We start from the raw sequence: 15,316 nt of genomic DNA, 5'->3' as shown, positions 1-15,316 counted from the left end.
ATTTGTTTTGGTGGGTGTTGTTTTTGAACGTTAGTGCTTGAGCGATTCTGAAAAACCATATTTTGTGTTTGTCTAAAATTTTCATCTTCCAAAACTAAATTCATTGCTTCTTCAAGGCTATCTGGTTTTTGAACAATTACTTTATCTTGTAATCTAATAGTTAAATTTCTCATAAATACTTTCAAAGACTGTGATTGATATTGACGAATATATATCGCTTTAGTCTGTGGGTCTACAGCGGCAATAGAATTAATTTTAAAGATTAATTTACTTCTCAGTACTTGTATTCTTTTCGCAAAATCGAGGGGGTGTTCGTTTCTATTAGGGACAAGTGTAAAAAGTTGTTGTTCAAGGTTGTCTAAATTTTGTCTATCACCAAATGTATTTCTTAATTCATTTCTTATTAAAATCCATGTGTTTAATTCCGTTCTTGCACCAATCAATAATTGTGCTCTATCTCTGAGTTTACCAATAATAATACTCAAGATACACTGATTTAGTGTATCGTCAGCGCTATAATATTTATTATGAAATTTGTCAATTGCATTTATAAAAATTTCGAGGGTGTCTGGAGATCCATCATACAAAGGTATGGTGTCAGAATAAATTTTAAATAAAGTATAATTAATTTCGGTGGACATATTTGAAACGGATAGAGAGACAAGCGACTGTACTAAATCTTCAATTTCAGGTTCGGTCATGTATTATTGTCGCGATCTTATCGGAAAAGATTACTCAGCGAATCTATTCAAGATAAGAGTTTGCTTTCTTCATTTATTCAGAAAAGAATCACGGTAATAATATTGCGAAGTTTATCACAAGAATATTTCTGAAGCGTCGTTGTGTGTGTGTGAAATTAATACTCTCTTTATATCAGCGTATGATATAAATAGATTATTTTCTGTCTATTAAGCATATGATATAAGTAGCAGCAAGTTATTCTTTAGCTTCTTTGTTTTACAATTTAGTGAACACTATGCATTTATTGTTTGCTATGAGTGAGGAAAGAGAAAAATGATTTGAATGTATGAAATTTTGTTTGGCGTTTTTCACTTAATTGCTTCAATTTAAATCAGTATTTAAATTGTCTTTCTTAATCTACGTGACTTCTATAGTCCTGTCACCAATTTCAATTGCTATAAGAGAAAATGATGTCTGTTTTCGTTTTTTGATTATAATAATCACTTTTCCGAAACTTCCACAAATATTTACGATAAAGATTTAAGGAAATTTTGGAATCAGGTAGGAAAACTCGACTTACCTCGATGGTGTGTCAGTATTCTTTCCTGGAGGACTGTAGTAGCTGAGTCTGACGATCCGGTCCTTTTTGTGGGTGGTTGGTGGACGAAGCTGGTTTTTTGTAGTGGACAAACAGTTGGTACTGAAGAAAATTCAGGATCGATTTTCTTCCACTATCCTACAATCGACTGCGCCAATTATAGTTTCGGGCCACGGGAACCACTTTTTAAAAAGACTTTATTTAGATTTACAGACTTTATTGTACAGAAGTTACTCTGACAATCGTACTAACAGAACTGACTCCTCCTTCAAGATGGCTAGCTTTTATAAGTTTATTATAACTTAGTCAGCATTTGATGAATAAGCATAAAGGAGGGTTTTATATACATAACTCGCAGTTTCGAAAATTCTACAGTTGAATCCATATAACTGTCCATTGGAATAATGCTAGGAATTGGCAAACGCGAACTTACGTGATATAGGACAGACATACCAGTTCAGTCATATTACGGGTTTCACTTCGGAATTGGAGATAGCCCGCTATAAATTCGTATCAACCTTGATTTGGACACTCTCGAATTTGTCTCTAAACCTACTTATCGTAGGGTGGCTGGCACCGATATCTAAGGTCGAAGGTAAAAAAAACGATTTTTTATACAATTTTTGCAAACATCTAGTTTCCTATGGGTTTCATGCTATCCGTATCCATTATAGATATTGTAGAAGAATAGATTATCCTACAACTTCTGTTAAAATGGCAACATCATCAACATGATTTACATAAAATGATAATTCAATTATCTACGTATGGTTATATCAATTCAAAATTATCCTTCGATACTATAAGTTTTCAATGCAATTTTATTCCGGAAATGAAATCATTTTTTAATTGTTATTCAACTCCATTGATTCAACTCAAATCCGGTAAAGAAATATAATCGCTTTGATATTAGTTTCAGGGATCAAGTGAACAAAACATTTTCAGCAGGAATGTTGGCATACATGGGAGTGATCATTCCAACGCAATGTATTGAATTGTACGTCTTAACTTCACAGTGAGTATTGATTTAGGTTTTGGACATACTCATATATTGTATAGAATTTCTTTTATCATTACGGATACATCTGACAAACAAATATGGATTGGAAGTAAACTCACCTTTAACCAGTTTTCTTAAAGATGTTCCAAAAATTCAGTGACCATAATATGTATATCTAGATCTAGATTTTTCACAAATTGGTTTTGTTCAGGTTCAGTAGGCCACTGACCTACTATCACCGAATAATTTCCATCACAAAGCTATTATTGCCGAATTGGAACTTTCATTTGAATTTAAACTACTTCTATTTGAAGAGTTTTACTATGATTTTAAGAATGCAGACTAGGTGGGTGTAAATAATTATTTTGCACTAATAAACAGGAGACTTCCATTCAATAACCTAGAAATTCATAATATGGTTGAGAAAACTTATCAAATTATTGGAAATTCTTTTGCAAACTTCATCCCTAGGAAATAAAGTAAACCAACAACTTATACGAAATAGTATACCAAAGAGCTGAAAGTACTCATAACTGTACTCGTTTAGATCAAGGTTATCTAATATTTTCCAATCTGAGATCTCAATGCCAAGATCTTATGAAATTTTGTTATGATAATCATACAGCAAATATTGATGACCAAATGATCAGCAATTCAAAATATTATTGGAATTATATTAACTAATTGAAAAGAACATGGATTTTGAAATAATATGCACCTTGATGATCAAATAGCTCATACAGCGAAAAATATCGTGAATTTTTTGCCGAAAATTTTTCATGGGTTTATATGTATTAAAGAAGGATTGGATTCAGATAATATACCGAACGAATCATTGGCATTAGCAGTTGATATTCCATTCATATTATTCAGTATTGAGGAAGTATTCGAGGGGTTGAATTCATTAAAAGAAAATTTGAGTTGTGGACCAGACGGGATAACTGATTATTTCTTCAAAAAATGTGTTTACTCACTTATTGCGCCATTGTATATAATACTAAATTTTTCATTGAAGTTTGGAATATTTTAATGACAATTTTCATGAGTGGCAAAAAGGACGACATGAAAAACTATCAACCAATTAGCAGACATTCAGCCATTCCAAAACTTTTTGAATTTTTACTTTTGCACTACTTTTGGTGGCATTGCAAAAATTTGCTAAATGGATATCAACATAGATTTGCTACAGGTAGATCAACAACATCAAATTCATTAGTATATCAATAAGAACCACGGTTTGTTGATTAATAAACTTTAAGAAACAGGTTTTCCAACATGGAATCGAATAGAAAACAATTGGTGGGAAAATTCAAAACTGCATTTTCAGTGATATTCATGTTACATCTAGTGTCCCTGCGGGACACTTCTCTTTAATATGTTTATTATTGATATAGCTTTTGACTTTCACAAATTCAAATACCTTCTCTTCGCTGATGACCTCGAAATTCATATACCAATCAACTCCGACATAGACTGTGAAAACCTTCAATTTGATTTGAACGCATTGATCAATTGGTCACAAATAATGGAATGTCACTCAATATTGACAGGTGCTATTGTATTTCCTTTTCTAGGTCCAATAATTCTATTCAATTCGATCATCAAATTGAAAATAGCCCTAAACAAGTTTTTGGAATTCGCGATTTAGAAGTCATATTTGATCATCAATTAAATTGTACACATCATATTGACTGCGTAATCAGTAAAACTTTTCAATTATTGGGTTTCATTATTAGGAATACTATAAAACGGTCTGTTATGGCTTTTAGAACGTTATATCTATCATTGATATATTCGGTTACCAGTATGGTCACCCTATTATCGAACTCACATCGATCGAATAGAAAGAGTACATAAAAAATTTCTGAGGTGTATAGCATTTAACATGAATCTTCGATATGGTGAATACGATTATATGCAAGTTATGCAAAATTTGAATATTACCAGCTTAGAAGGTAGTAGAACAAGATCTGACTTGATTACTCTCCTCAAGATACTAGTAGGGGAGATAGATTGTTCTTCATTGCTTCACTCAATTTATTTAAGAGTTCCAAACAGTTAAAACTCTGAGTTATCCCAAGTTTCCTACCATCGCACAAATTATGGTTATCATAGTACTTTGTCATGTTTCGTTAGAGTAGGTATTGAATATTGATATAGAGTTTTAGAATTTACTGGACAAACATCAAATTGATTCAAAACCAGTTTAAAAAAATTATCAGTATAAGTGTTCGTCTATTACTGTAGTACTGCCAAATTGTTCATTTTCATTTTATATTTAGTTTATAAGTATGTATCTGTATAATATTTCATATGTGAAAAGGGGTATAACCGCGTAAAATATAACAAAATAAAAAATAATATTCACAACAATGTTATAACTTGAGCACAATAATCACTTTTATTCAATATAACGTTATCATGTTTCATTCAATACGGTCCAACCGACATCAATAATGATTCTAAGAAAATTTTTGACAATTTAAATTCATGAATTATAACATACGATTAGAATAGAAAATGAAAATGATGAGTTATATCTGTTATATAAAAAAATTCAATTTTCTGAACACACTATATGAGGAATCGAGAAAAAAAATATGTTTCACACAGCAGAGAGAAATTTACTGCCTTGGCTAGTTTCATAAATTTCTAGCCGCGGCGGTAGATCTCTCACTTCTCAGCTTTGTTGAACAATTAACTATTATAGTGTTTAGTCCAGGGGTCTCCAAACTACGGCCCGCGAGCCAAATCCGGCCCGCCAGTGTCATCAATCCGGCCCGCGACAGCCAATGATTTACTGTCATCAATCTGGCCCGCGACAGCCAATGATTACCTAATTGTTGTTACTATTGCTGTGATAAGTTGCAAGGTGAAACTTAACGACAGAAATGATGACAAAGAAAACTCAACTTAAGTATGTAAGTTCAAGCATATTAATAACTAACAAATTATTGAAATGAATCACAGTAAAACAAAAATACTAATGAGATTTATGTAATTGTAATTTTCCACCGACAATACTTTGTAGTTGTGGATCAATTTTACTTGTACCAATTATCAAAAGAGTTTAAGATGCTCATCGGTTGATTGAGATCTGTAAACATTCTGTGTGTACTTCATCTTGGAAAACGTTTTCTCACACAAGTAAGTAGTACCAAAAACAGAAAACAACTCACGAGCAAATGTATGCAAATTATCAAATCGTTCCAGTGGAATTCCAACAAAGATGAATTTTGATATTTGTTCTTGAGCATATCACTCCACCGTAAATCAATAATTTCCATTTGGACTTCCGGAGCCAGGGTTTTAATGTCAGAATCAAAAGGATTTTGAAAAAGCTTAATTTCATTCGCAATGACATCAAAATCTGAAAAACGAGTATCAAAATTTATCTTCAAAGCACTCAAAGTTTCGATTGCAAAATTGACGGGAAATCCAGTCTCTGAATCGCAATCATAATTGCGATTGAAATAGTATTATTTTCTGCCTGAAGGATTTGATATTGGTGTATAAATCAGGAAGAAGCTGATTTTCTCCTTGCAATCTCAAATATCTCAAATTCAGTTCGTTCTTATGATTTGTCAAATCGACATAGAAGGCTAACTTCCACATCCATTCACTATTTTCTAAATCGGCAAAAGAGCACTGCTTCTCATTTAAAAAAATTTCGATCTCTACTCGAAGTTCTGCTGTTGATGAATGATACAATGAAAGAATAATTGTTTCGAACCACCATCATTTTCTACAGCCTTTGACACAAGTGCAACCACTCCTTTACTTTTACCATACATATTTTTGCCTCCATCAGTTGTTATAGATTTCAAATTTCTCCATCGAAGGTTTTTTTTATTAATGGCATTTTCAACTCCCTTAAAAATATCTGCCCCAGTTGTCGTGCCGTGAATACTATCAATATCAAGAAGTTCTTCATACACTTCATAGCTTTTTTCTACTCCGCGATTAAAAATCAACACCTGAGCAGTATCTGATACATCCGTTGACTCATCCAATGCTAGAGAAAACCACTCATGATGTCCATTTTTGTCAGACAGTTGAGATGATATATTTTCTGCGATGTCTTGCACCCTCCGAGCCACGGTGTATGCTGACAAACTGACACTTTTAAATAAATTTACCTTTTCGGGGCATATTTCTTCGGCTACTGCAATCAAGCATTCTTTTACCATTTCTCCATCGGTGAATGGTTTGCCACGTTTTCCGATTTCAAGAGACACACGAAAGCTGGCGCGAGTTGCAGACTCTTGTTCAGTATTCGCTTTGGTAAACAAAGATTGCTGCAATTTGAGTCCGCGTTTCAAAGCTTCAAATTTTTCTTTCCGCAAACTTCCTGTATACTTGGAGTAACTTTGAAAATGTTTCGATACATAGTGTCGTTTAGTGTTATAGTCTTTGAGAACAGCTATGATTTCATTACAAATTAAACATAGCGCCTTATTACTGGACTCAATCACAAAATACTGAAAGTTCCATTTTTCTTGGAACGTTCTGCATTCACTGTCGATTTTTCGCTTTTTTCCATACTAACAAATCACACATAAAAACAATAAGTCAAATCAAAATACTTTTATTGACGGGTGTTACTTTATTTCACAATAGACAGTTTCGCTTCCTTCGCCTTTCCTCCGCAGACTAACTCGCAGTTGCGCCGCTAGCCTTTTTATATGCAATTATTACTGCCATCTCGAGGTGATCGGAATACACTAGCTAAAACCAGAACTTTTTTGAACCAACGCGGCAATTCCAAATATTTAATTACGCCTAAAGCCACCTAGCGGGTAGCTGAAAAAGATAGTACATAGTACCACTACTCGCCACTAGATGTCATTAAGTGTCACAATACACAATAAAAATCGAAATGCGTGCTTAGGTCACGCACTTTGCGACTATCCTAGTCTAGAAATATAGTTAAGGGCAGAAATTGGCCCTTGGAACAAACTGAGAAAATCATTATGGCCCGAAGGCTTCAAAGTTTGGAGACCCCTGGTTTAGTCTATACGTGAAATTTCCCATTGTTTTACTCTCAGGCATCCTGTCTTTGATTAACAATATCATTATTCATTATGGGTGAAGGCAATATTATTTCATTTTGACTGAATATATTTGAATTCTCATTTTTAAGGAGTTCTGCAAAAGAAAGCATCAGAGCAATACTTTATGCGACAACAATGTTCTTTGAATTTTTCGTATGTTATTGCTTACCCGCACAACATCTAGCAGATGAGGTTAGTGACGATACATTTCAAGTAGTTTATCAAACTCTCACAACTTTTTCAACAGGTCGATAAGTTATCAGAAAATATTTATTGCAGTAAGTGGTACAAATATCCCCAATATTCAAAAGATGTTCTAATATTGGTGGGAAAATTTCAACTGAAAATGCTGATCAGTGCCGGTGGATTTGCAAATATTGATCTCAAAACGGGTTTTGCAGTAAGTGTCTCTTTGAAATAATATATGTAGTTTGTGAAGAAACAAAGGCAGGGATAAAATATGAGTCATTTGTGATAGACATTTTAAATAAGTTACAGTTTTTTGTTACATTTCCACAAAAGAGTTCACAAGAATATTACAGCACGTGTTCCTCTATGAGAAAGAGTTTTTGAGCGTATTCAATACGTTTTTGATTTTGTTACAGAAACTTATCTGAAATATTTCGTACTGAAGAATTTCTCTGAATATTGAACATACTCTTTATTAACATTATCATTTCGTCAACTCGATACAATAGAAAGCTTTCATTGCCAACAATGATTTGTAATATCCATTCAGAAATATCCAATCATTTACTTTTGATATTTCGACAAAAATTTTCCTACTTAGTTATCACCTGTAATCTGAAGTAGAATGTGTTTTATAAATACATGTTTTCTAGGCATTAAAAACAATGGTATCTTACTGCATGTTTTTGAGAACTATGGGATATAATTCCGAAGCATGAGAATGTTGGATCATTTTCCGACGGGAAACCAATGAAGATGAACACGTAGGTTTTGGTTTCAATTTGGAATTGTACTGTTCTCTGTTGCTTGTACTTTTTCCACATACACTTCAATAAATGTTGCAATTTTGATTCGCTTCGTTTCATTTCATCATCCACTTTGTGTATACAACCAAAATATATAAATGGGTATATATATATATATATTTTCTAATATGCTTCGTTGAATGAAAATAATGGCGTTTTTCCAATACTTACTGGAAGTATTGGAAGTATTATGGAGGTACCCTGTATATTTTCACATTTTTGACTACCTGGAATGATTCTTGTGTGAGGGCATTCAAAAATAAACCGTTGTCGAGACATTGATTTTTTCAGCCAAAAAACTAGGGATTCCACTCTCGAGTAATTCCCCCTTGAAACTCAAAAGTTTTGTAGAATATAATAATAATTTTTCATTGATTCATCAAAATACTTCATTCTATCGTCCTGTAGGAGTTACAGTAGTTGATTTATACCGATCCTAAGTCCTCCCCCACTCACTACCTTGACTAGGTAACATTTGGATGACTTAATCTTTGACCTTGAACTGTGTCAAATAACCTTGAGAGGCCATGAGGTCATGAGTCATGAGTCACACGTTTTATTCAACTTTGATCATCATTAAGGTCATTCAAGATCAAATCCTTTACCCAACCTTCGTTTTCACAACATACACTTAACCTTGAGCTATGTGTGCGTCATATATCCTTGTTGTTCGACTTCTCATTACATGGCCTTGAGGACTATAGAAAGCGTACGTTTAACTCCCCTCCATTGTTGATAATTACTTTATGTGCTTGGAGTGCATGCTTCCACACTCAGTTAGATCACCTGAAGTATTCGAATAAGTAATGTGTATTCGGTGAAATCCAAGGTGACAGCAAGTTTCTATCAATCCAAGGAGGGAACATTACAATGTATGAGGTAGCAAATACCTATCCAATAATGCCCTCTCCTTTATATTTGATGGAATTTGCTAAAAAATGGATGGTGAGCAAGTGGCTGTAGTTTCAAAACCCGGCATAACTACTACAATGAGAACGATAGTATCATTCGGACAAAAGCACGGAAATTCATTACTACCAAAAGGATCATTCATTCGGACAAAAGCACACAAATTCATTACTACCGATAGGATGGGGTTTTGATGTGAAGACGCAAGATATATTATTAAATCCTGTCAGCCATGTATTCAGCGGTAAATTACCATTGTAGTATCTTATGGGTTTCGCTGAAAATTACAACAGAAGAATACTGAATGTAAAACAAGAGTTCATCATGATTATACCACGCTCACTCAAAATCATGATAATTCCCAATATCACAGCCTATCGAAAAAGTTTGTTTTGCGAAACATCAACAAAATTGATCATTTTGGATTGTATTTCAATTTGTACTTGTCACATGATATTCATAATCGATATGATATGATATTTCCGTGCTATTTTGAATAAAAAAAAATTAATTTCCCGTTATGGAACTGAATTTATTTCAATAGTCTTTCCTGAATATCGTGAATGATTGGATATACACATTTTTCGATAGTCTCAATTTCAGTTATGTGTGTATGATGTAGGTTTGTCATATATTTATGATTAGATAACATAGCATTTCGATTTTGCATAATAGTCCCCTTGATTTTTAGGAGATATTTAGAACGTGAACACAAAAACTAAAAAATCAACCGGCTGCTTTCTAGTGTATTATAATTCTGAATTACACATGAATTTATTGAATACCTAAAACTGAGCCTGAAATAAGAAGAATATCCTAATGACTTAATTTTTTTCCTTGTTCAGTTACATTCGATTAAACTCAATCGATGTAGATGAATATTTACAAGTAAGTTGATGAAACAAAAATTGAAATCACAACTTCTACTCATATTACAATTTATTACAAATTCATTTACTTTCCAGATTATGGAATATTCAAAATATAGAATGACAAAGCACAATATCTTTCACATAACACACATTTTTTAAGAAATATGCCTCTTGAATGTTATTTCAGGTGGAAAAATATACCTTAAATTATAACTCAATAAGTAATAATTCCCAGAAAAATATCAAATATATATGAATGCCAAAAATTCTATCATTTGAGTTTATCATTATCTAGTCTAACGGATTGCAAAGTGTATCGTCAGCATTCAGAGTGGTGCCAAGTGATTGCCACCGATTCTTTCTACAGATTCTTCATTACATATCAGAACAAACCTCATTTTCTTCTTTCTGGAACATGTGACTGGCAGTTTCTTTTCGAAAATGCTTTTTGATATTGATTATTTTTCCTGTTGTGTTTCGCAGTCTATTCATTTCTGATTCGTCATTATTGTTTTATTGCGATACATTCAACATTTGTTGGATCACCACGAAACTATCCCTGAACTTGTTTTGACTGTGAATTGCATTGTTACGAGAACGTGGCTAGTGGGTATGGCACTGAACTCATTCCATCCTATAAACAAAGTAACCCAAAACAATGATAGATGCGTTATCACCATGTGATCATCAAACACATTTGGCTAATCAGATTCATTTGCAATCAGGTGGCGGAATTAATTCAGTTATATCGGTACAGGGTCGAAGTAGTGAGTAACGTTTCAACGCCTGTGGTGTGTATACATATACGGTATTTTAAAGTTTAAAATTTTCAAAATGTCAAGTACTGATTCGGCTAAAAAAACTGATAATTTGAGTCCCAACACTCCACCTGAAATATTTTCCTATACCCAGCCGCATATTATTGAAAAAAAAGCGGTCGTTCCTTAGTGCGACTTGCACCTTGTTTGGGAGATCACGTACACGATGCATGATAATGTTTTGGAGCACTCTGTTGCTTGTATAGATAGAGTATAGTGTGTGAATTTCAGTTCAATCGAGTGCTGATAAGGCATATTAAACCTACAAGATTCAATTGCAGACTCCGGGAAAGGTGAAATTTAATGAAAGCTTGTGATGGAAAACAAAAATATACTTATTCTTCGTCGATAAATCAACGACAAACAACGTTGTTTTTTTTAATATTCATTAAAAATTGAGCAATCTGTTATCGAAATCAGAAAGCCAATCTCAGTCGTTTAAGTACTAGCCACTTATGTTTTAATTATCACAAGTAATCGGAACTGGGAAAACTAAATAGCATCCTCGGGCATCAGTATACCCGCTATACATGCAGTCATGAAACAAACCAATGCTCCTCCGAAGAAAGCTCTGAATACCAGTCTCGTAACGACTTCTCTTTTATTCGGTACCAAAGTTCCCATTCCTGAGATCATGATACCAATGGAACCTGGATTAGAAAAACCGCATATAGCGTAAGTAGCAATAACTTTAGTCCGACCCTGAAAACAAAAAATTCTATCGGAATTGATATTATAAAACACAGGTAAAACAAGAGGGAAAATCGACTGAAATGGTTGTTTCGAGAGTTAACGTTTCTGTAGTATTGTTCTTCTTATGAGTTCGTTGTCAATAGATGGAAAACTTATCCAAAATTAACACTTGTGCTGTAATACTTCAATGGTATTTCAGAAAGTTATATATTCTTTTCATCAGTTCAAATGGTTGCGGTGTTATTATTCATATGAATAAGGGAAACAACAAGAATTTGAGTATCGAAAATTCCACATTCACCACTCTATTCCTCTGGAATAATGGCGATAGATGAAAAAACCCTTGCAGAGCTGGTGGTGGTGGTGAATGTAATATGGTGGTGGTGAATGTTCCAGCCGAGCTCATCTACGCCCATCCTTACACAACTCAAATTAGACTCATGCACCTTACCAAGGTAAGGAATATGAAATGGTTTTTTAAAATTCCACCCCTGAGGGGATGAAAAGGGTGCTAAACCCTTTCAAGACACTTTCGTCAGTTTTAACATTACAAGCATGAAACCGTGTATTTTTCATTTTGGTTAGATATCAAAGGACTTCAGATCTTGGTTTTTCAAAATTCTCAGCCTTACTTTTCCGCCTTTAAAATTGGGAAAAACGGGGGCTAGCAAACGGCCGCAGTGAACCTCTTTGCTATAGAGACAATACACGACACTTTTATCGAGGTTTTTCGAATTCCTATCAAAAAGGGGACGAGAAGTTGGCTTAACCTCATCATGATAGGCTAGTCCTACCAAGACCAACACTGAGGTTTTCAGTCAGATAATAGGTAAAGAATAACTTATGTGAGAGTGAACTGAAAGAATCAAAGGGTTTAGGTCGATGGTACCCAGAGCTTTCGCCATCCCTTCACCTGAAAAGAATTTCCAAGACGAACTAAAAATAATTGAGCAAATTGCAGTAAATAATCAGTTACCAATTCATCTAATAGAAAAGATAATATCAGGAAAAAAATCACAAAACACTTGTGAGTAAATTATTCCCAAACTGCCGAGAAAACAATATAGTCAAGTATAGTAACATCAACTACGCAGGTGAACGTTCACAAAAGATTCAAAATTATTTCTCTGAATACAAAATAACAACAGCTCTCTTAAGTAATAATGATTCAGGCAGGACTCTGTTCAATGCAAAACCCAAACGAGATAGAATGAAAAAATCAGGTATATATAAAATAGAGTGTGGCGAATGCTCTGCAGTATATACAGACCAAACCTGTAGGAATTTTGACATAAGGCTGCGTGAACACGTCTGTTTGAAAAAAAAATTCAATGTACGAACATCTTCAAGAATCAAAACACAATATAAATGAAGATAATATCAAAATCCTACACATATGTAATGAATGGAAGAATATGAATTTTTGGGAATCCATGGTAATTCGACAAAAGTATTTCCATTCATTTCTTCAGAGTGATCATGAATTACTGAAATAAAGAAATTATCAATCATACATATTTTATATACAATATTCATCTTCTTTCTTCAGGGTTAAGTCTTCAGCATTCAATATTGTATCTTTCTGTATAGAACTAATTTAAGAAAATCCATATCAAAACTTATCGATACAATAGCTCGAGTAAGCGACACGTATTACGATTTTGTAAATCTTCATGTGAAAATGAAAAAAAACTGTATCAGTAAGTTTTGTATCTCTCTCCACTCAGGATGAATGTAGCAAACTTATATCTAAATGAGTTTTTGAATAAATGAGAGTGAACATATTATTTCGCAGACATTCATGAAAGATTTTCTCCAAAAAACATTCATGTATCAAATCTCTCGCTTGATTAAATGAGTGTGTAATAGTCTTACCGATAATAAATTTTGCTTCAGCATTTCGCCCATATGTTCAAATGCAACGAACTCGTTTACCATGGTTTTTATACCAATCAAGGTTCCAACACTCTCGCATTCACTCCATGGAACCCCCATAACATAACTTATAGGTATGAATACCTTTCCAGTGATCAGTTCCAGTGACCAAACAGGATCTGTGAAACCTGACACAAAAAAATATCATTTAATGTTTGAATTGGCTTCTAATGAGAACTTCAAGTATAAGAATGTATATAAGAAAATGTATATGGCCTGGAGCAATTTCAAGGAGAACTCTCCCAACAAATCTGCTGATTATCTTATAAATTTATAAGTGAAGTTTGAATTTCTCAAAAAACATTGTGAAATGGACAGTCTGGCATTCAAACACTTGTGAATCTTAAAGTTTATATTCAAGATGGATATCGTCTCATAAGTATAATTCAACTATCGCAAGAAGTGGTAAAATGATACAATGACTGAATTTCATTCAAAAATGTGTTGAAAAATCAAATTGATTTTTGAAACTCACTAATGACATTACCAATTTTTGAACAAATGCTCAAACTGTTATGCTTTATTTCCATAACATGCATTTAACTTCAAAATCATTTCTTATAATGTTTGAATCTACCTTTAAGGTTGATTAAAGTCAAGAGCATAGCTATATGAAAAGATCATAAATACTCCTCAATTTGAAATAGTCTATATGAAAATATATCTATCAATCCTTCTCTCAGAACATCAGGAAGTAACTATTTCAAACTCAGTTAGACCATCTGTAAAAAAATTTTTTTTTCAGAAAGTCAGTAATGTTATTGTATATGTAGGTAAATGTTTTTCACTCATATAATTTCTCAGATCATTTTTCTAAAAACCAACTTTTTGAAGTTGTGTGTGTGTGTGTGTGTTCCCTTGCTAGAAGGCTTGTAATGTTTACCGGGAGTTGGATATTGAGGGATGAAAAAGCAACCACAAGTCGCGTACAAAAAAACATTTTAAAGTGTTTAGAATGTGATGGACTACATTTTCAGTATTTATTGTGAAAATGTGATATTTTGTTTACAATTTTGTTATTTTGAATCATCCTATTCTGTTATTGTCTGTACTTTACCTAGAAATGACTGATTTTTGGTACAGTTGTTCCCTGGAAACTTTGAGCCATAGTAAAGTAAATTATTTTGTAACCTTACAAACTTCCTCTCGTTCATTGGTGTTAATTCAGGAAACATTTGGTTGAATTTTTTACACGTTCTGACAATGATTTGATCACTTTGTTCATGTGTTCAATAAATAATTTCATAAGAACTTCGTTTGAATAATCGATATTTGCGTTCATTTTGGAAGATGATTCTTAACACCGTCGATAACTCTTTGTAAATTACTTATAAAAGTAACCGAACTGCTATAAGCTTGATAATTCCACTGCTACCTAAATCCAAATTCTAAAAAAAAATAATGTTTCTAGAAGAAGCGACTTTATTGAGAAAACTTGACGATTTAAGTATAAGGGACATGATATATCATCTTGAAGCATTTTTCACCATCTTTCATTTGTAAAAATGAACTTTTGACTACTTTTATGCACAATGGAAATAATAGTAATTTTAGCACGCCCTGTATGATATGGAGACGATTTCTTGGTGTTATTTGAATATTTCGAGTTTGTTCAAACTGTTCAAAATATCAACTTTTCATGAATTGAGAGTACTGATGTACCCAATTTCAATTAAGGCTATGTTTTGGACCATATTTAGCACAATTTATTTTTTATCTCGAAAACAGATAGAGATAGGTATAAGACATTATTAATAAAAA

The 15,316-nt window shown here is 33.1% G+C and overlaps 2 protein-coding genes across 5 annotated transcripts in view; one reads left to right on the top strand and one right to left on the bottom strand.

Moving 5' to 3' along the window:
- Window positions 1-8,373, top strand: part of LOC111508090 (odorant receptor 4) — a 28,077-nt gene extending 19,704 nt beyond the window's left edge. Inside the window, exons 2-5 of the mRNA XM_023163511.2 lie at window positions 2,193-2,294; window positions 7,423-7,525; window positions 7,581-7,733; window positions 8,176-8,373. Coding sequence (XP_023019279.2) covers window positions 2,193-2,294; window positions 7,423-7,525; window positions 7,581-7,733; window positions 8,176-8,241 — 424 coding nt within the window. The 3' untranslated portion in view covers window positions 8,242-8,373. The remainder of the gene's footprint in view (window positions 1-2,192; window positions 2,295-7,422; window positions 7,526-7,580; window positions 7,734-8,175) is intronic.
- Window positions 8,374-11,244: 2,871 nt separating this feature from the next.
- LOC111505532 (uncharacterized transporter YutK) overlaps window positions 11,245-15,316 on the bottom strand; it is a 72,992-nt gene continuing 68,920 nt past the window's right edge. For all 4 annotated transcript variants that reach the window (XM_074172394.1, XM_074172393.1, XM_074172395.1 and 1 more), the window contains exons 11-12: window positions 13,496-13,683; window positions 11,245-11,629 (exon numbers count right to left, since the gene is read on the bottom strand). In XM_074172394.1, coding sequence (XP_074028495.1) covers window positions 11,420-11,629; window positions 13,496-13,683 — 398 coding nt within the window. In that variant the 3' untranslated portion in view covers window positions 11,245-11,419. The remainder of the gene's footprint in view (window positions 11,630-13,495; window positions 13,684-15,316) is intronic.

The sequence above is a fragment of the Leptinotarsa decemlineata genome, unplaced genomic scaffold (genome assembly GCF_025532065.1).
Source record: "Leptinotarsa decemlineata unplaced genomic scaffold, Ldec_3_MD MMD2_tig00000090_RagTag_RagTag, whole genome shotgun sequence".
NCBI classification, from domain to species: Eukaryota; Metazoa; Arthropoda; class Insecta; order Coleoptera; family Chrysomelidae; genus Leptinotarsa; species Leptinotarsa decemlineata.
The sequence above is the reverse complement of the archived record's forward strand: the minus strand, read 5'-3'. Positions and strand labels throughout refer to the sequence as shown.